General features: G+C 38.7%; 1 protein-coding gene across 1 annotated transcript in view; it reads right to left on the bottom strand.

Annotated features, from left to right (window-relative positions):
* Positions 1 to 15463, bottom strand: part of GLRB (glycine receptor beta) — a 52346-nt gene extending 36883 nt beyond the window's left edge. Inside the window, exons 1-3 of the mRNA XM_010206494.2 lie at positions 15342 to 15463; positions 2800 to 2906; positions 212 to 279 (exon numbers count right to left, since the gene is read on the bottom strand). Of these exons, the coding sequence (XP_010204796.1) occupies positions 212 to 279; positions 2800 to 2906; positions 15342 to 15463 (297 nt within the window). The remainder of the gene's footprint in view (positions 1 to 211; positions 280 to 2799; positions 2907 to 15341) is intronic.
* Between the last annotated feature and the right edge of the window lie 5416 nt (positions 15464 to 20879).

Here is a 20879-nt window from a genome sequence, read left to right as displayed (position 1 = left end):
CTATAACAATCTGTGGACAAATACAGAGTGAAATAGGTTAATAGGTTTATGGCATAATACATCGTTAGTCTATCACTAACCCCATTAACTCAATTCTTAATGTCTGCAATCATAACAATAATTTCTACTTTATAATTCATAATCCTCATTTGAAATTTAATTTAATAAGAAAATCTCCACGTGTGCTATATTAATTTCATTTCAATCTTACCATAGTTGTCTCTTGAATTGACCCAAAACTATTAATGAAGATGTTGACTGCAACATCAACTGGAATTCCTTTAAAAAAAAAGAGAATACTTCCAGTGAACTGCACAATCCGGTAAAGATACATTATCCTTAATTTAAAGCTCTTTTATATTGGTATCACAACGTCAAAATTTGTATAGGGTCACACAACTTTTATCTTTTCAAGTTAGCCTATACCAAATTTTTAAATATTTCCACTGAAGGCCAACAGTAATCACAAAACCTCTTTTCAATCTAGTCATAAGAAAACAGAGTAAATCAACCCCACCTGAGTCCAGAGTGCTAAGCTTAAAGCATTTCACAGATCATAAATTTAAATATTTTTTTAATTCCATGATTTTCTATTATCACAAAATGCACAATCCAGGATCACTTCTGTACACAAGAGTAATGGATAGAGGCAATTCACGTTTCTAGTAGTAGTACTTTTAGACATCATGGTCATAACAATGATCTATCATCCCAAATTACCTGTTTATGATTTACAATGAGACATTTATTTATATATTAAGAGTATATTTCTTTGTGCAGGTGAAACACATTGCTGTAAAGCATGAACTGCCTTGGTGAAAAAGTCCTGGAAAGCTGCTCCATTTTCCGATGTTTACCAATTTGCCAAGAAAAATTTTTAGAAAACAGCAGTTGTAAAGATACTAACACGGCTGGGATTTTTTCTTCTTTTCCACAGCCAGGATTCCTGTAGTTAAACAGGGCTGGTGTGACAGCTGCTACATCTGCCTTGTGTCACCCTGTGGGAACTGATTGGCAGTCACTTAATCTGGTGTTAACAGAGAGTTATCACAAAGCAAGGAGAAGTGGCCTAATGGATGTGAGAACTAATTATGGTCCACTAATTTTATTTAGCACCTGTGTGTTGAAGGTGTCAGAATATACACTAGATATATGTACTTGATCTCATTTACACTGTTACAAAACTTAGTTCAGTGTGTTTCTTTCTATTTTCAGCAACAAAAGGGATATAAAAATATATGAAGGCTGCTTTGACAGAGTAAATAGTTACAGAACAAAGTAATATATGCTGCATCTAATAGTTCTCTTGTCTGCATAAAATATTTCAGTGTACAATTACTACATAAATTAAAACTCATTCTCTTCATTCAGCAGAAAATCACTACGACAATATTTCACTTAGTTCAGTTAAACCAGTCTGTTTTTTGGTCCTGTTTTTAAATCAGACCAGTTAAACGTGATGCTTTTGGTTATGCAATAAGCATAATACTTTGTTTAATGCCTGATGCATGTGATGGACAACCCACCAAATCACCAGTAGCCAAGACTGTCCTGCCTTTTCCAGATTTGAAAAGGAAATGCTGTGCAGAAAGTCACTCGTGTGTGAGGAACATTTTAACATGGGCAAAACAGTTGTCAGAAGATATTCTTTTTCTTCCACCTCCCTGTGAGTTAACATCATATGTCCTCCTTTTCTTTCCATTCTGATTCTTACTAGATTGCCAGCAGGGTTATAAAAAATATAAAGAAATCTGCAACATGCTTTGTGGTTACAAGCTGATCATGCTTGAAGCACAGGTAGAGCAGAGACTGGACATCTATTCTTTGTGATAAGGCTCAGTGCTGGAAACATATAAATGATTCTACAGAGAACACGAAAGAAGCAGGACATTTGCTGAGAATTGAGTTTAATATATTTATAAATCTTAGTTAAACAGACCATCTGAAAATGGTGTCTTCAAAAAAGTATACCAAAGATTAAAGATTATAGATTTCCAAATGTCTCATACTATTGATGGGCATGTTAAAGCATCTTTTAATGAATGTATAATTAAATGTGAGTTTTAAAAAGAAGGAACTGACTTATGTAAACTGTAATGTCTATATTGTAAGAAAATTGTCTATGTCTTTTTCCGGAAGGGAAATAATCTAACTCCCAGAAAGTGTAATTTACAGCTGTATGAGTCATGAGAGTTTTTGAGAATATGTATTCCGACATTTCCTGCATATGTAAGGAAACCACATTTGCCTTCATAGAAGATCTCTGAAATATTTGCCTACCCAGGGTGATGCCTTGAAGTCAGAGAATGTGTTTAAATTCATTACTCATTTGAAATTCCAAAGTGTGTAAGTGGTATTACTAACATATATTTAAAGGATTTAATAACTGTATGGTTTCTAAATAGTGATACTGCTGATCCCAAGTTTTATAAAGTCATCTAAAAGGACCTCTATAGAGAATTTTGCTGTTTCAAAATACTGTAAAGCTGAGATACTACTAAAGTCTAACTATAATGCAGGGATAAAAAGACATTTTAAGAACTTATTCCATTCTGTTTTTTAAAAATCTTTCATAAAATAATAAGAATAATATAAAGCATCACATACTCTTACGATAATGACTTACATATTACCTTTCACCTCAAAAGGGTAGTTTCACACTATCTAGAGAAATTTCCATTTTTTAAAAAAACACAGACATTTAGATTGTGAATATTGACTCCATATACATTTTCTGTGGGTGAAAGGAGCAAAAGTTAAATGTCAAGCATTAACAAAGGGTTGAAATATCTGCCAAACCTTTGAAATTAGGCCTTATCCTGGGATCATAACTGAGCAATAGCCTATTCAAGATATTGCTGGTAGAATTAACAGGTACTCTGGCCAGATCTTCAGCTGATTGCTGGCTGTGGGGAAAAAAAAAAAAAAGAACATTCATTACATTCATTACTATCAAGATGGAAATAACTGTATACTAAAACTTCAGTCATTTTAAAGTCAGGCCATAAATCCTATTTCATGAGCAAAATATGCTCAGTATTTTCAGGTTCCACAATGTATAGTCTTCTCCTTGTGATGTTTCTGTGTTTTTCAAGAAAAGGTAACAAACATGAAAGTTCTATATACTCGTAACTGTAGCCTTGGAAGTCAATAAACTGCAATTTACTAATTGTTCTTTTCTCTCCTGATAAAAATATCCAGAGGAATATGATTTCTTCCTAAGTAGAAAGCAGCCACTTGAACTATTTTTAGTGACTGTCAGATTAGGAACAGAAGTTAACTGACAGGCACTTTGTAGGTGCCAAATCATGCAGAGGTTTTTGGCAGTCTCCTGCTCTCACATGCCAATGCCAGCTATTACTCCCAGAGCTGGAACCATTGCATAATCTTGTCAAGTGCTAATAAAAGCTTTGTTATGGAAAATGAGGCTTTGGACTCTCTTCTATTTTTTCAGGAAGAATTTAACCATCTCTATTTACCTTGTTACTGGGTTCAGCATTAAATTAAAACCATTGCTAAAATTAAAAACAAGCTGTGACAGATAATGTAGATGCAAGAGTAACATAAAATTGATGGTAATAAAAAGCAATGAGTGCACCAGTCCCCATCCTATGTATTTTAACCACCTAGCAGGCTGATAATGTCATGTAAATGAATGTATTTGTTGTCTGTAGAACCTGTCCTGTAATGTTTCCCAGTTTTGAATCCTACCTGTAATAATTTTTCCATCCATTTCATGATGATGACTCTTCTGACTTTCTGTCATTACAATTTGGTAACAAAGATACCATGTAAAGACAAACAGCCTACAGAGGCATAAGTCATTGGCATCTACACTATTACCTCTAGTAAACAAATGCATCAACATGTTCTTTAAAAATTACCCAGTGTATTTCCTAAATGTTTTCCATAATCAGTATCAGTAGTGGTTGCCTCCCTTGTGCTGCTTAATTTATTTTTTCTTCATTATTCTTTCCTATATTAATATCAGCTCAACAGACCTATGGGTTATTCTTTATAACATCTTAGTATACTGCTAGTTTTCTCCTCATCCTTCAGTTCCCTTCATGTCCTCTGGGGCTTCCACATTACTCATTTATTGAAGAAAATATTAATTCTCCAAAAGGCTTCTGGTCAGGTTAGGGATTTTTTTAAGAAAGTTGTATGAATATATCAGACCTCCTGATTTTAAGATGTCCAATTATAGTAGCTCCTGTTCAGCATCTTCCTTACTGACGACTGTGAAATTAATTAATTAAAAAGTAACTATCACAATTTCACAATACCAGTATTTGATTGTAAAATGGAGATGAGACCAGATCCTAGTCCTTGTAGAGGCTTTTATATATAACTCTACCTTTAAATTCAACTGGTTTATCTCAAACCATAAGGGAAGCAACATGAGCAATTGACCAAGATCTGCTGAACTGGTAGCACTTACTATGCAACATGACCAATTGACCAAGATCTGCTGAATTGGCAGCACTTACTAGGCTTTCATGATGAGATTTATTCTTCTCAGTTAATATACAACTAAAATGTTTCTAAATAAAGCTATGAAGTAGCTCCCTATTATTAAAAAAGTCACACATTTATGATAACATAATTGGTTTTTTTCCCATCATAGTCTCCTTGACACTCTTGGAGCATTTTATGCTTCAGGAACAAAACAACCAGAGTTCTGTTTTCCTTATCATATTCAGGATATTTCTAAAATATTAAGCTGCATATCTGTTCAACTACTTGCTTGTATTTGCTTGACATTATACATAATGAAGAAAGGTATCTCTAAACTCAGCTACCACAGCAAATAGCCACTTAATCCTGCATGAAATTTCAGGCAACTCACCAGCCAATAGCAGGATTAGCATGAATTCTGAAGGCTATACAAAAACATAGCTAGCAAAAAGTGTGTATCCATGAGTATAGCTTAAACTATAACACACAGGATGAGAACTGTGAAGCAGCATCAAGTGGCTGCTGTATGTAATTCCTCACACATTTCTTGCAAATGCACTAAAACATCTGCAACATTTAACAATCACATAAGTGATCTACTTTTTTTATTAGAACATATCCAGACATAAATGGTCCACCAAAAAAAACCAAAGAATCTTTTAGTAACATATGTGAACTTCCACTAGTATGTCCTTATTCTGTGTACAACAATTTTCTGCTCATTTAATATGAGTGATTAAATAACAATAGATGTTCTAAGACCTTTGAATAATTGAGAAATTTGCTTTCAAACAATTCTCCCAGGTTTGTGTTTACAGCTTTTTATATTTGACTTGATTTGGATCATTATGCAAAAGAACTAATTTATGTTCTAAACTGATAGGGTAGTTGGACTAGATGATCACTGTAGGTCCCTTTCAACTCAACCATTCCATTCCATTCCATTTCTGTAATTTTGAGATTTGTGTTCAGTTTTCAGTGATGATTTTACCAATGAACAGGTTGCTGCAGAAATACAACAAGTTTTATATCATTTTTTTTCCCATGTACCACTAATTGGATGTTAAGAAAACACAAAATTAAATGTTGAGATTATTTTCCATTTTGTAGGAGGAACAAGATATAAAAGAATGTTCATTTAACTATTTCAAAGGTAGGCAAACACTCTGTACACTGTATTATATCTGATACAAAAAAAGTTCATGACATTGCTTCCTTGAAAGTCACACATCTTAATCTCTAAAATATCTACACCAGACACTTACAGAATTTATATTTTTAAAAGAAAGGTCTCCTTAACTGAGGCAGTAAAATTTACTTCTCAATCATACATGTCTCCTATCAACAAAATATCAAAACAAACCCTAACACCAACTAATGAACAAACCTAAATTGGAATTTTTTTGGTTTGTTTTTTAATTCTGCTATGGATTATATCAAGAAGTTAATTAAATAGTGATGATGGCAAACTGAACCACACAAGAAAACATGGCTATATAAATTAAATACAGATGGTCATAAAATACACTGAGGAAAAGAGATAAAAAAAACTGAGAAATTAAATGAGTGATCATCAAACAGCAAAAGAAAACCAAATACAGCTGACAGATTTATTTGTGTCTTCAAGGAAGAGGAATAAGATGGTAGTTTTGTGAGATCTGCTGCAGAACTATCAAGCTGTTTGTTCAAAGGTCATCCATAAATCAGGCAAACCAGATTTACTACTCTGGGAAGACAGAGATGAGACGGAGAATGAGTGGCAATGCTACTTTCTGTTAGAGAAACATCATGACAACATCTTCCGCAAGTTGAACCTGTGCAAGTGTAATGTGCACAAATTTATCCTCATTTATATAAGAACAAAATTACACACAACAGCACTGGCTATTTGGAGTTGGGAGAAGATTCACTGAGAGTAACTGCTATTTTTTAAAGGTGACTTTGACTGAAGTGGTTGGAATAGCTACTGGAAAAAAAGCTCTGCTCAGTTTCAGTTGTATTTTCGTTGTTCTCTTTTACAGCATGCTGTCATTCAGCTACTGTCACTTAATAGCACTTGTGTGACTAACATCATCACAAGGACTGGATTTCTTTCAGAGAGCCTTGCTAATCAAAATGCTTGAATTTCACCAGCAAATCAGTAAATCATATGTGTAGTTTTTGGTGAGTTAAGAGGTTATGCCACTCTCAAGAGACAGATGAGCAGAGCAACTTCAAAAAACAGCGAATAGGAAGGTTTACATGCGTAGAGAAACACATTGAGACTATGCCATGAAGATATTTACCTAAAGCCACTAACCACTCCTGATTAGTTGGCCATTCTGGGATAAATTAATGACAGGCAAATGCATAGTCTCACAGTTGCTCTGAAGGGAACATAAAAGCAAGTAATAGTAAAGCTAGATATTGCTTTGTCAAGGATTTTGCCTCAATAGCAATTTTGAAAAAAACAAAACAAAACAACTCAGCACAAAACCCCAAACTCAACATATGATTTCTCTTTTTCTGAAAAAAAAAAAGAGAAGACAAACAGTGTTCTTATAAATGTTCTTACGCCTATGAACGATGTCCTCAAAATCCAGAAAGAAAACAAAATACCATTAGTCTTTTGGTATAAAATCTCTATGTGACAAGACTAGCCTCTTTCTGGTCTTTGGGAGATCACTTCTGGTATCACTGATGAGTAAAAGAATGATTTTAAACACTGTATTTCACAGGATATGCAGTAATACATCTATCACCTCTGCCACTGCAGCTCCACGCATTTTATCACTGCCGTTGATTAACATGATTAACATTTTCAGTTGATGGCAATGGATAATTATTTTCATAACTCATTAATAAAAACAGAAGTTTAGATAAGCAGATATGCATGGCAAGAGAAGGAATATATTCCACTTGGTGTGAAATTTATATAGCTTCTTTACATTTGTATCAAGTAACTGTGTCAGAAGACATTGTATGTGTAGGGGTTTTCATGACACTTGGTCTCTCAGAGCTCAGTGAAGTTACAAAGAGTCTTCATGATAAGAAATGATACAGGAGGATGACTGGAGAAAAAAAACCCAACAATATTCTACACAAGTGGGAAGGAGAACCTTTGCTGTTGTATTAATTCAACTGCTGCTCTGATCTCTAGTCTTAAGATCCCATTATTCTGAAGAATCTCTAATTTTATAAAAGAACATGAATGTACTTTTTACTTATGGCATTATGACTAGGGAAAAGAAAAAAAAAAACACATCACAGCGACATAATCACATGTCATCTTATAAATATCCTGCAGTGCAGACAATCAGGTAGTATGCTCAGCCTATTGTTGGTGTTTGCTTAAAGTGCATAGCTTGGATAATCTAGCATTAAGCTGTACCTTTACATAGTTCTAGATTATTGTCTGACAGTTAAAAGATGTATTTCAACTCACACTGTTCGGTTATCTCCAGCAAAACTTCCTATATAATGCTGAAATAACAGATTTTAGTGCAGATCATCTAATCGATGTGATGGAAACTGGCATTTCAGTCATATAACGTGACAGTGTACATCTGGGAATAGGAAAAAATAAGTTTTGGGAAACACAATGTCTTGTTATCTCACCATACATCCTAAGTACTATTTCCCTTCTATTGGTGTTCTGATTTGCAGGTATTTCATTTTCTGACTGCAATAACTCAAAGCATAAAAACAGATTAATACAGATCAATGAGATACTATATAATTCTGAGTGATCTCTGTGATCTCCAGTATACTTAATAGTTACATTTTCAAACTATACCGTGTGACATCTCTGTTACTAGGATGAATAATTACAATGCTAATGCCACTCAAATTACATTAATACTATGTAACTCTGAATAACTCTTTGCACATCCTCATGAATGCAGCTAACAGCTAAACACCTAACATTAAATATGCAACTTCAGTACCTAAATTAGGAGTTAATGCAGTGTGGTGAACAAGCAGAAAGGCTCTTTCACAATGAAATTTGAAACAGAAGCACAGATTGAGCACCCCAAATTCTGAATCATGAATTATGGGAGTGAAATAACTGATCTTCCATCTTCTGCTGTAGAGAGACCAAAGTGCACAGTGTCCTGTGTGGGCACGTAGGCAATCTTCCTCAAGTTGAGAGGTGTGAATAGCTGAGTCACTGCTTCAGTCTTTGTCAATCAGAAACTTCTAAGTCCACCTTTGGTTTCACATTCAACATGCCAGAGTTAGACACCTTAAGGAGTATTAATATGGCAATGTGAAATGCCTTGTTACTTCCCAGGCTTGAGAAAAGTAAGCTTAATTATCTGCCCGCCATAGAGATGACAGTTCCAAAGCCAATAGGACCAGGTTATTATGGCATTGCATCCAATCTGACTAGTACTGCGCACAGCAAGCACACAGCACTGCTTCCATTTCTTAAAACTAGCTTGTGTGGTCCTAGCTCAGGCATTTCTGTATACTACTAAAGTCACCACCTAAACAATCTTTGTGTATAATGAGCACCTTGTTGTGTCCTGATATCACACACACACACAAAACACAAGCAGCATCCAGATGTTTAAGCAGAACTATAGACATCTTAAAAATCATTCATCCACATCGGTTCCTTGTCCCAGGCTTTTTTTTTTTTTTCCCCCAAATGTGTTAAGTACTGAAACAATACATGGATTCTGGTAAAATCTAACCACCTGTGTGGTGGTGTAAGTGGAACTATAAGCAGAAAGTATAAGTGGACATGCAATTTATATAATTTGTCTTTCAAAGATCCATTTTCTGGAGCCGAGAATAGGATTTAGACCTACTCTTTTCCTTCAGCTTAGGTTTAGAGGGTGTAATTTAACCTGCAGATCCATGGATTTTCTCAGTCTGGAGGTTGTATATGAACTACAAAGTTTGTAACTTTTCTGTCTGATCATAGAATCTTGTCACTACAGTGTTCAGAATGGAGTAAATACTGCTCACTGAGAGCGAGAAGTACTGAGCAAGAAACAGCCTACCATGCTCAATTACCGTCTTACAAGAGAACTTAGGTTTTGCTTATATAGCTTTACCTTTTACTCCCTTGTGCATTTATCCACTATGAAAACAAATTCCCAAACCTCCTGGAATGTGGCCCTATCTGTTCAGGATCACAGCTTCCCATCAGAGTTGCATGCTACAAAAAAATTAAAACATTGACTAAGTGCTGTTACAATGGGGCAAAATAATTTTATAGGAACCAGACCTGGGCTCTGCAATGTACTTATCTTCAGAGTGACCGTGAGATGTACCTGCCTCCACAGCCAAATTTAGTCACTTCTTTCAACTTCATTCTCCCACAAACTGTATCAACCCTCCCATCGTACCTACAAATGACGATGTTCATAGACTATCAACTGTGTCTTCCATAAGATATGAAGGAAAACAGAGATGATTCTATTTTCCCATCATTTGCATTTTGGGGAATGATCACATACTACAGATACAGAGGCCATGTTTACCCAAACACTTGATAATTTTTTTAAAGTCTGTGGAGAGAATCCGAGATATGAGACACACTTTTGAACTAGACTCTGAATAGAAAGAGTATCTCAGAAGCTGAAAGTTAACCAAGAAAAACATTAGGACAGACTTTAATCCAACTCTATGTTTTAAACACATCCAAGACTTTTTTTCCCTAGTTCCACTGTACTCCGATGTTATGTTTTAAAAGAAGGTGTTTATTGAACCTTGTCATCTGTGACCTTTCTAAGCTTCTTCCCTGGCAGATGGCACTAGCCATGTTTTCTGGAGGGCTTAGAGGGCCATTTCACAGTTTCTGAAGTAGCTGATATGCTTTATTGAATACATGTCAAAATACGATTTGTACTCCTGCTTTGTGGCTAAAAAGGTCTCTACAGACATCACACATCATACATAGACAGTATTGAGTTAATCATCTACATGGATACAAATGTCCATGTGGAGGGGGCCTGTTTTAAAAGGGAGGGACACTGTTTTAAAAGCAGTCTTGGTATCCAGAAAAAAGAATGAGATTTAATAACTAAGGTTATACTCTTAGCATTGCTGTAGCATTAGAGACACTGTGGGATCTTCAGAAATGAACACTGTGCAAGTAAATAGCCGAGTCATACTAAAACTGTAATAAAGACTGGTAATTGTGATTACGGGCACAATCTTAATTGATTTTGATACATCTCTATGCCTTCTATAACATTGTCATAGCAAAACTTCCCTTTCCTTATAACTTCATTTATCTGGACATTTTGCAAGTAGTTTTGAGTAGAGATCTTCTGGGCTACTAGGGATAGTAAGGTAATAGCTCAAATATCCTAAAATAATTGAAGTATTTATTACAACATAACAAAAAGAAAGCATTCTCCAGCAATGCTCTTAGAAAAAGTCACAACTGTGTCTAACATGTTAACCAGAAACAAGTATTATGAAGAATTAAAAAGAAGTCAATAGGAAGTAACAGAGGTAATACAGCTGATGAGTGGTCTACGATCAAGAAAGTGAACAAGTGACTAAATCCATCTGTTACTATATCTAAATAATCCATATTCAGTATAGTGAATTTCAAAATAAGCTTTGTAAACAGAAGACTGAACTCACAAAATTGTCTTCTTTTTTTTTTTAATGAACAGGTGGACTTGGTTTTTGCTGGGATTTTAAATAATATTTTCCATGGAGACAAAAGACAAGAGTTTTGTCACACTGAAGCTTTGAAGCTTTGTATTTTTTTTGTACTATGTATCTGTGAAAGTCAGCTTGTGAGATTCATGCTGAAAACTCTCTGTTACAGGATTTTTGTCCTAATATATAAATTTCTTTGTAAATCAATGAACATTCAGGAATCAGACACAAGTATAATTACTCTGTTTCTTTGGTAAAGCCTGTAGTAAGAAGGAAAATTATCTAAATGTAAGATGTGAAATCTTACATCTGTACTGAGCAAGCATTAAATCAAAAGAAGAATCAAGTGATTAAGCATCAGCTTCACGAAACTCCTCAATAAAAAAGCTGAGAAAAACAGTTTCAGAAATAAATGAAAGTAAGATGGCCAATCAAGACGCTATCACAGAATGCATTGAGAAGTAGAGTGTTACGAACAATCACAAGTAAGAGGTTTTGCTCTGAGACACAAAATAGAATTTTCCTGATTGAAGGAAGCAAGTATGCGTTTATGAGACAATAATGAACTTTTTATGGGGTTTCTAGTTGGCTTGCTTTCAGCTTATTCTAACAGTAGCTAATTTCATGCCAGTGGGGCACATTTGGCAAAAGGCTTTTATTCTGGAGAGCCATAAAAGGAAAAGTTAAAGTGTGCTCAATTTTCATACAAATTCATGCTAGAGTCCCAAACTACTCTTATAACCATCCATTTCTTAACATCAAGATAAGAAATTCAAGGAGTAACACCAGATTCAGCATAAATCTTTCCTGGGAAATTAATTGCTTACATTTGAATTGCATTATAAAGTTTGTAAAGAGAAGACTGTTCCTTCAATAATTATTAGTGTGGTTTTTTGTTCTCTTGAGGAGGTAAAAATTTAGCTTTTCACATGTTGTAAGGAAACAAAAGTCAATAACTTGTTTACAATTAAGCTTTGAATTTTATTGCACCAGCAACCAATGCAAATTAAAGGCAGATTATGATTTTAACTTGTGAATGTTTTTCTGTTGTCTCAAATGAAAAGACCAGGGGTATTGGACAAAAGCTGGAACACAAAAAGTTCCATTTAAACATAAGGAAAAACTATTTTACTATGAGGATGAGAGAGCCCTGACACAGGCTGCCCAGGGAGGGTGTGGAGTCTCGATCTCTGGAGGTTTTCAAAACCCATCTGGATGCATTTCGGAGTGACCTGATCTAGGCATACTTGCTTTAGATTGGATGAGATGATCTCTAGAGGTCTCTTCCAACCCCTACCATTCTGTATGTTTTCATTAGGAATTCTCACCAGTCTATTTTAGAATTTATGCACAATCCTATTTATTTTCTTTAAAAAAGATACAATGCATTCTTCTAAAGGATTTCTTCCATGCTTTACTAGTAAAGTTTTCATTCAACCACATGCTTTAAGACTATTTTTGATGTCACTTAATCACCACTCCACTGCATTGGGTTTTGGTTTGTTTCTGAGGAAAGATTCCCTACTTTTTTTTTTTCAGGAAAAATATCATTAAGAGTAGACAGACTTTTTTGTAACACACGAGATGTCACAAAGTCAAGAAATTTTGTGAAATAATATTTTAAAAATGCTGATGATAATAAACTAAATACAAGTCAGCAATGTGCCCTTGTGGCCAAGAAGGCCAATGGCATCCTGGGATGCATCAAGAAGAGTGTGGCCAGCAGGACCAGGGAGGTTCTGAGGTTCTGCTCCCCTTCTACTCTGCCCTGGTGAGGCCTCATCTGGAGTACTGTGTCCAGTTCTGGGCTCCTCAGCTCAACAGGGACAGAGAACTTCTGGAGAGAGTCCAGTGCAGGGCCACCAAGATGATCAGGGGACTGGAACACCTTTCATACAAGGAAAGGCTGAGGGAACTGGGGCTGTTTAGTCTAGAAAAGAGGAGACTGAGGGAAGGTCTCATTAATATTTACAAATATCTAAATGGTGCATGTCAGGAGGCTGAGGTATCCCTTTTATCTATTGTGTCTAGCAACAGGACAAGGGGTAATGGGATGAAGTTGGAACACAAAAAGTTCCATTTAAACATAAGAAAAAACTATTTCACTGTGAGGGTGAGGGAGCCCTGGCACAGGCTGCCCAGGGAGGTTGTGGAATCTCCTTCCTTGGTGGTCTTCAAGACCCACCTGGACATGTTGCTATGCAACCTGATCTAGGTGAACCTGCTTCTGCAGGGGGGGTTGGACTAGATGATCTCTAAAGGTCCCTTCCAACCCTTACCATTCTATGATTCTATGATTTTGAAGGACAAGGGGTAATGGGATGAAGTTGGAACACAAAAAGTTCCATTCAAACATAAGAAAAAAAAATTCAGGCTTTCAGTAGCCTGAATTAAGATAGCATTTTATTATTTCTCTGCAAGATAGAACTGACTTTCATTGCTCCTTCACAGGAGAAGTCTTCCAGATGCCAACCACAAAACCATCAGTCCTGCAGCCCTGTTATTACAAGTGGCTGTCCCTCAAGCTGTGAACTTTAGTCATGTAAGATATAGACAACTTGTTAATTATTCAGAAAACTCAATGAGGCTTATTGCTATGGCAATTATTTCTAGCTAACAACACTGCACATCTGATACATCAGTCAAGCACTGGATTCTGCTAGTATTTTCACAGAAAGCTTCATCAGGCTGGAATACAAAAGTATCACTTCTAAAATCACAGCATTTATTCAGTGCTTTTCAAGAATATTGGTGACAAATGACATCATATTTAATGGTTGTAACATCAACCAGTATCAAAAAGAATAGAGTACCAAGAAATGCTGTGGTTAAGAGAAAAGCAAACAAAAAACAGGCATCTACTTATCAAGACAAAATAATATAAACATTTTGAATTCTAATTATGACCAAGTCAAGAAAAGGGCACAATGCCAGTTGCTTCCACAAGACATGGAAGATCTGGATTCAATTTTCAGCTATGTGACTCATTTTCTGAGGGTTTCTATGCTGACACCTGTCCTGGGAACTGACATTGCTCTACTTGCTACAAATCATTATAGTTCAGATCAAAACCTCCAATCAGAGCTCAAATTAAATAGTCAAAGGGGATAGAACGGGTAGGGGTCATTTCAGATGAGGCACAATCACATTTGAAACTTGCATCTTAGTGTATTCAAATTCAAAGATACATCTCATTTTTCAGGTTTGATATTAAAAAGAAAAATAATTAAACCATTCACCATATGCAGAAACTTTCTAAAAATGTTGGGTTACAAATAAGCATCACCGTTGATATTCAAAAGGAGCTGGAACTTTAAAAAGTATTATTCAAACTTTGCTTCAGTCTGGTTATTCTACTTTTTTTTCCCATTGGAAAAAGTCTAATAATATTAAATAGCCAGTCTCATCTTCCAGACTTCCTCTTTTACAGTCAAGGAAGAAATTTGTTTTAAATTTGTCAAAGCAATACTACCTTTTAAGGCATAGTGCTTTTCTAAGCTTATTGGCAACTTAGTATATTCCATCAGTATTTTCCTCGGATATTTACACCATAACACTAACAAGATGAGCAAGTTTGGTTAAGAAAGTGACAAAAAAAGCACTCATAAATAAAACTTTCATATTGTCCTATGGATCATAACGTAAAATGTGGTAGGTCTTACAAAGAGGGAATATTTTTAACATCAAGTAAGTATAAGTGTCCAGAATTAGTGTCCCTATTCAGCTGGGCAATCATAGATTTTAATTTCTGTATTTCTACAGAGAGACTATTTTATAAGTGTATGCTTTATAGAAACAATTAATCCAACTCTATAAAAGTTATAGTACAGTAAATCAGTGATGGAAGATGCTGAAGACCTTACTCCTAATTAACATGCAGCAAGAATACATGTAGGACAAGCCTCCTCATACAGAACTAAGCTAACCAGAAACTGAGTTTCAGTACAACAGTTTTCCATCCTCCTTGCTCCTCTCAGTACGCCTGCAACACAACACTAGACAGCACAGCACGACTGGACTACATCGCTGTGTCCCCATAAGTAACAAGACATGGAGCTGGAATCCCCCACAAAAAAAGAAACTGCTGCAGAAGAAATGTCATTCATTGACAGAACTTAGCTATGATGCTGGTCAAACCTTTCCCCCATTCCCACTCCAAATGCCATTTTTCCAGCAGAAAGCATCACATTCTACTTCAATTGCCACGCAATTTCCACTGCTATAAATACGGTAGGATCATCATGAAAAATAGATAAAAGAAACAAGGAACATACGATGGACATAGATACTGCTTCTTTTTCCCCTTTCCTTTCTTTGAAGACTTCTCTTTGGAATAAGCTTCTTCAATCCACAGGGAGAAAGAGATGAAAAAGAAAATGGCTAGTAAGAACTTCATCTTTGAAGGTTAAGCTACAGAGAAACCTTTAGTCTGGGGTAAAAGAAGAGAAAGAGAATTATGTTAGTAGGGCAAATGGGAACACATACCTACAAAAAGTAAACAAATGCATCTGTTGAATTGTACCTCATATGGAACCAACTTAGGCAATTTTCTGAGAGTCAAGTTGCTTCCCAAGCTTAAGAGACTGATGTTGTGGAACATAACTTAACTGCAAGTTTGCTCCAGTGTGTTTAAGAAATAAACATGATGTCCTTCAAAGACTACATCATTCAAAATAATCAGAAACTTGGAAACAGATTTTCTCACAAAAAATGTCATGTATCAACTGCAGTAAATATGGTTAAATGTGGTCAGTCATCTTGTCAGGCAGAGACTGCAAGCCCTCTGTGACCTTGCACAAGCAAAAGAGCAATAATTTCAATGCTACTTATGAGAACGAGTTGCAAACTTTTTTGATTTTATGTACAGAATTTAAACAGCAATGACTATTTTGTGTGAAGTATTTGTGCTGCAGAGCCTCAACTGAAAGGGCCTTGCCAAGATGACTAAACACAAAATGCAATAGTGTGTTTTATTATACTGTGTTCAGTTTAATATTTTGACTTTAGAAAAGAGAAGACTAGGAGGGGACTTTGTTAACTCTAGGGTGGGTGTCAGAAGGATGGGGCAACACTTTTTTTCTGTTGTCTCCAGGGACAGGACTAGGAGTAACAGAGAAAAGCTGGGACACAAAAAGTTCTACATAAATACAAGAGAAAACTTCTTTCCTGTGAGGGTGACGGAGCCCTGGCACAGGCTTCCCAGGGAGGGTATGGAGTTTCCTTCTCTAGTGGTTTTCAAACCTGCCTGGATACGTCCCTGTGTCACCTGATCGAGGTAAACCTGCTTGAGCTGAGGGTTGGACTACATGAGGCCCATTCCAGCTCTTACCATTATGTGATTCTATAATTCTCTAGGACTTCTCACAGCAAAAAGTATGTACCCCAAAGACAAAGAGCTGAGTTAGTGGTCAGAGGCAGACCCACCTGTCCCCAGCTGCTGCTGTGTGACACCCGGGGCATTTCCCATTTGTTGCCCATCCCATGGATGGATCCCATGGATCCCCCGACATTTCCTTGGGTCACTGGAAACCTCGCAGGTGTCTCAATACCAGCTGCATTTTCCACTTTTATTTGATGTAATGTTTTTTTAAAAATCCTGTTTAAGGAGCAGTAGCTGACTCTCTCCCTCTCTCTGCCTTCAAGAGGCACAGGGACACTTCAGCTCCTCCCGAGAGCCACAGCCTCCTCCCATCCCCCGGCCGGTAACAGTGTCAGAGCTGCCCCCATCGCCCCCTGCCCCTCGCCCAGCCTCGTCGCCGCGCCGGCCCGGCTCGAGGCCTCGCACCGTCCTCAGCATTGGAGAGGGAGCGGCCTCCGCGCTGCCGGCGCTGCGTGAGGGACCGCGGGATGTGGAACGAGCGGGGTCGCCCTCACGGCCGCGCTTCCCCTGCCGCCGCCTCACGCCCCAGCCCCACGACCGCGGCCCGGCCCCGCCGCTCCCGGCGCTGGCCGAGGTCCTGATGGGGCCTCGGAGGTCGCCACCCGGCGGGAACACCGCGCTCTGCGCGAGGCCCCTTTGCTTCTCCGCCTTCCCTTCCTTTCCCCTCGCTCGTCCCACTGGAGCCACGGGCCCCGCACGCACACGCAGCCTCGGCCCGCACCGCCCGTGCCCAGCGCTCACCGGCAGACGCTCCGCCGCGGCCGCCTTCCCCCCACCCCTTCCCTCCACCGCTGCGGTTAGGGCCGGTCAGAGAGAAAGCCCGGTCGGTTCCTCCGGTGGCGGAGCGAACCCCTACCTCCGACGGTGCCCTCCGTGGTCAGTGAGCATGTGCGGTAGCCGCGGAGCGGGGTTCTCCCAATGAGCATGTCCCGGCCGCTCGCCCGCACATGGGCACTGGGCGAGTGGCGCCGCCGGCTCCGGGAGGGCAGGGGAGGGCCGGGTCGGCGCTCTCCCTCTCCCTTTCCCTGGCCGCCCCCTCCCGCCGCCCCATCTGTTCCCCGTCGTGTGTGTAGGGGAGAAGATCCTCTGGTCTTTGTCGGGAGGAGGGAGCATTCAGCGGTGTTGTGAAAAGACAAGAGTCCAATAGAGTTGTCAGGGGCTGAGTAGGATGGAAGGAAGATTCAAGAGATTTTATATGTCTCTGTGCACACATGTAAATAGTCAATAGTTACCATCACTTCATTTAAAATGTCAGGATTTCCCGGTGGAAAAAAAAAAACAAAAAACAAAAAACCCAAAAAACGACAAACCAAAAATGTTTGTTTTGGGTGTCCTTGTTAAAAAGATGTTGGTTTTCCAATTGTTGTAGGCTTTAACTGCATTATAAATAGAGACCTAATGGAACAGAAATCTCATTTCTGGAGCTCTTTGTGTTGCATGCTTCTAGAATTACAAGTGCATGCCGGACTTCTTGCTTACATTGCCTATTTGGTGTGAATATGGGGAATCATCGAATCATAGAATGGCAGGGATTGGAAGGGATCTCTAGAGATGATCTAGCCCAACCCCCTGCTAAAGCAGGTTCACCTAGATCAGGTCACACAGGAATGCATCCAGGCAGGTTTTGAAAACCTCCAGAGAAGGAGACTCCAGAATCTCTCTGTGCAAGCTGGGTAAACATCATTGTACAGCCGATTAGTCTTAGGTTAGCAAATGTTCACCCTCCCACTACAGTTCAAAAGCATTGTCTTCCATATGTCTCACATTCCTTTTAGCACTCAAGTTGCTGCAAATCATGGCTATTTCCAAGTCTTTATCTTCTAGTCTTATTTCATATCACCTTTAGTATACACTGCCAGAGCTCCAGTCAGCAGAATGAAAAAAGAGCACCATCATCTGAAGAACACTTATTTTTTTCTTCAGAATGGAAACAATGATTAAGTTTATTACATCAATGGATGCCTTCTGCAACATCATGTAATACTCCTCATGCTTCTTTGTGAAGCTCTGTTGGGGTTTAGACTATAAGATAATGGCAGATAAAAAGTGAAGAAGGTCACTTCTTTGTTAAACAAGAAGTGGGCTCATGATCTGGCATGTGTACCACAACAGGCATCAAACAGTTTGTAGATTGTGCGACAGCCAAATATCAGGTATCTTCAGATCCACTTTCTGAGTAACATTCCTGTCCTAATTGTGTTATAGGCACACATTGAAAATTATTCCATGCCCTTCATTATTTTCTGTCATAAGGTATACATATATTGCCATATACATTTGTGCATGTGTGTGTGTGCACGTATGTCGTGATTTAGGACCACCAAGGGACAAAATACCATGATTAGACTCAAGTACCAAAGACTTGAGAATTGCCAAAGGGCTCTTATGGTCCAGGACAAAACAGACCAGGCTACTCGGCTTGGGGAAGAAAACAGAAAATCATGTAATCCACTGTCAACTAAAATATAACCATAAAACTCCAAAACATTACCAACACAAAACAACACAGAGTGGTACAATGATGAAAAGCACAACCAGCCCTTTAAGACCATCTTCTCCCCACCCCTCCCCTCTTCCCAGGCTCAGAGCCTTGATCCTAGTGTCTTTTTCTCCTCCCCCAGTGAACGGCTCAAGGGGGCAGGGAATGGGGCTTTCAGTCAGTCTATTCCTGATGGCTTGTGCCATTTGTCTCTCCTCAGGGTGTGTGGGCTCTGCACCATTCCTCCCTGCAAGTCCGTGGGGTACCTCACACACCCAGCAGCCCTACACAGGCCACTCTGACGTGTGTTCATCCCAAAGGCTGCAGTTCCTCTCTGCCTCTTGTGTGGGTCTGCTCTGGGGCCCACAGGCTCTCCAGCACAGCCTGTGCCATGGCTGCCTCCTCACAGAGTCTCCTTTACATCTGGGTGCACTAACACAGAGCTGCTGGTGGCTCTCAGTCCTGCCATTGCCCTGCATGGGTTGCAGGGTCACAGCCTACATTCTCACCATGGCTTGCAGAGGGGTCTCTGATCTGGTGCTCCTCCTTCCTTCCTCCTCTGACTGTGGGGTCCATATGGTCGTCTCCATCATGTACAACTCTTACACCTCCTCCCAAGCACTTCAAATTCCCATCCCTAAATAGTCATGGCAGAGGCACCAGATTGGCCCAGCTGGGCTGGAATTGTGTCTGAATCTAAGAGCCAGGGGAAAGTCCAAAAACTCTTTACTGGGTCTGCACTGCAACCTGCTCCCCCTGTTACCAAGCAAAAGCGGCTTCTTGCTAAGTCATGACAACATACATGCACAGGGATGCAAAAATCTGCTACCATGGGTCGCTTTAAGGACACAGGTATCTTGAGACAGAGTTTTCATTTTAAAACACAGGAACTTGCAGATTAAATAAAGACAAGTTTTTTCCTCGAACAGAAAGGAAAGCTCAGAGGTTTCCCATAACACTATCTCAGTGAAGAAAAAAAGGTAAGCTTATTTTTAAAAAACCTCTCTGAACTTTATCTCAGGAAACTAGGATGCTGTACCTGATCTAGAATGGCTGGCACAAATGTATTTGTGACCAGGTAACCACTGATTGCCATTTCCATTTTCCTGTGTTTTTGTTGTGATACTTGGGGTAAGAGGCATGAAAAATAAGACAGCAACGTGATTAAGACACGTGGACATAGGTGTCCCCTGTTTGTATTAAGAGAGCCTTAATACAGTGCAGCAGAGCAAGCACCTGCAATGTGCTGTAGTAGCAGCAGCAGCAGAACAAATGACTGCAAGCAAGCACCAGCAGCCTGAGCTACTGCAGCTCTCTGTCCACAGGCTGCAGAGCCACCCAGCAGCCACACAGCCTGGCTCCCTGTTACCTCCTCTTGTATGCAAAGAACCTAATTTCCTTCTTTGAGCTGTCTGTGAATCCACTGGCATTTGCAAGTGCTTCCTGATGCAGCTATGGCTATAAATACCAAAGGATGGATCAATATTTGTGGTAACTCAACAGGACAAGGCTTAAAAGATAAATGAATACCATCCACCCTTCAGGTTCACTTTAAATCATAGCATACAGCTAATATCTTTCTATAGCTGAAAAAAGTGAGATATATGTGTCAAAGAAAAGAAAACAGAGCTGCTTTGGTAAGATATCTATTTAATACCTTTAGGTTTCTTACATCTCACAGATAATAACGAATCATTTTTTTTACCTTTCACCATGTAAAAACTAGCCAAGGTCACAGACAGCTGCTTTTTTACCCAGCAGCACCTTCTTGGCAGGCCAGTGGAGACACAGGTCTCACAGCATCCCCCTCTCTTGGCACTTGCCAGAAAAAGCCATAGCTGTCACATGTGCAGGACTTTGAAGGAGAGTCTGCACAACATTCAAGTATCCTATTGCAGTGCCAGCCAACCTAGTCATCCTCAAAAGGGAAGGACTTGGGGGAAAAAGGCCTCC

Source organism: Colius striatus, chromosome 3 (assembly GCF_028858725.1).
Source record: "Colius striatus isolate bColStr4 chromosome 3, bColStr4.1.hap1, whole genome shotgun sequence".
Classification (NCBI taxonomy): Eukaryota; Metazoa; Chordata; class Aves; order Coliiformes; family Coliidae; genus Colius; species Colius striatus.
This window is presented reverse-complemented; position numbering and strand designations above follow the sequence as displayed.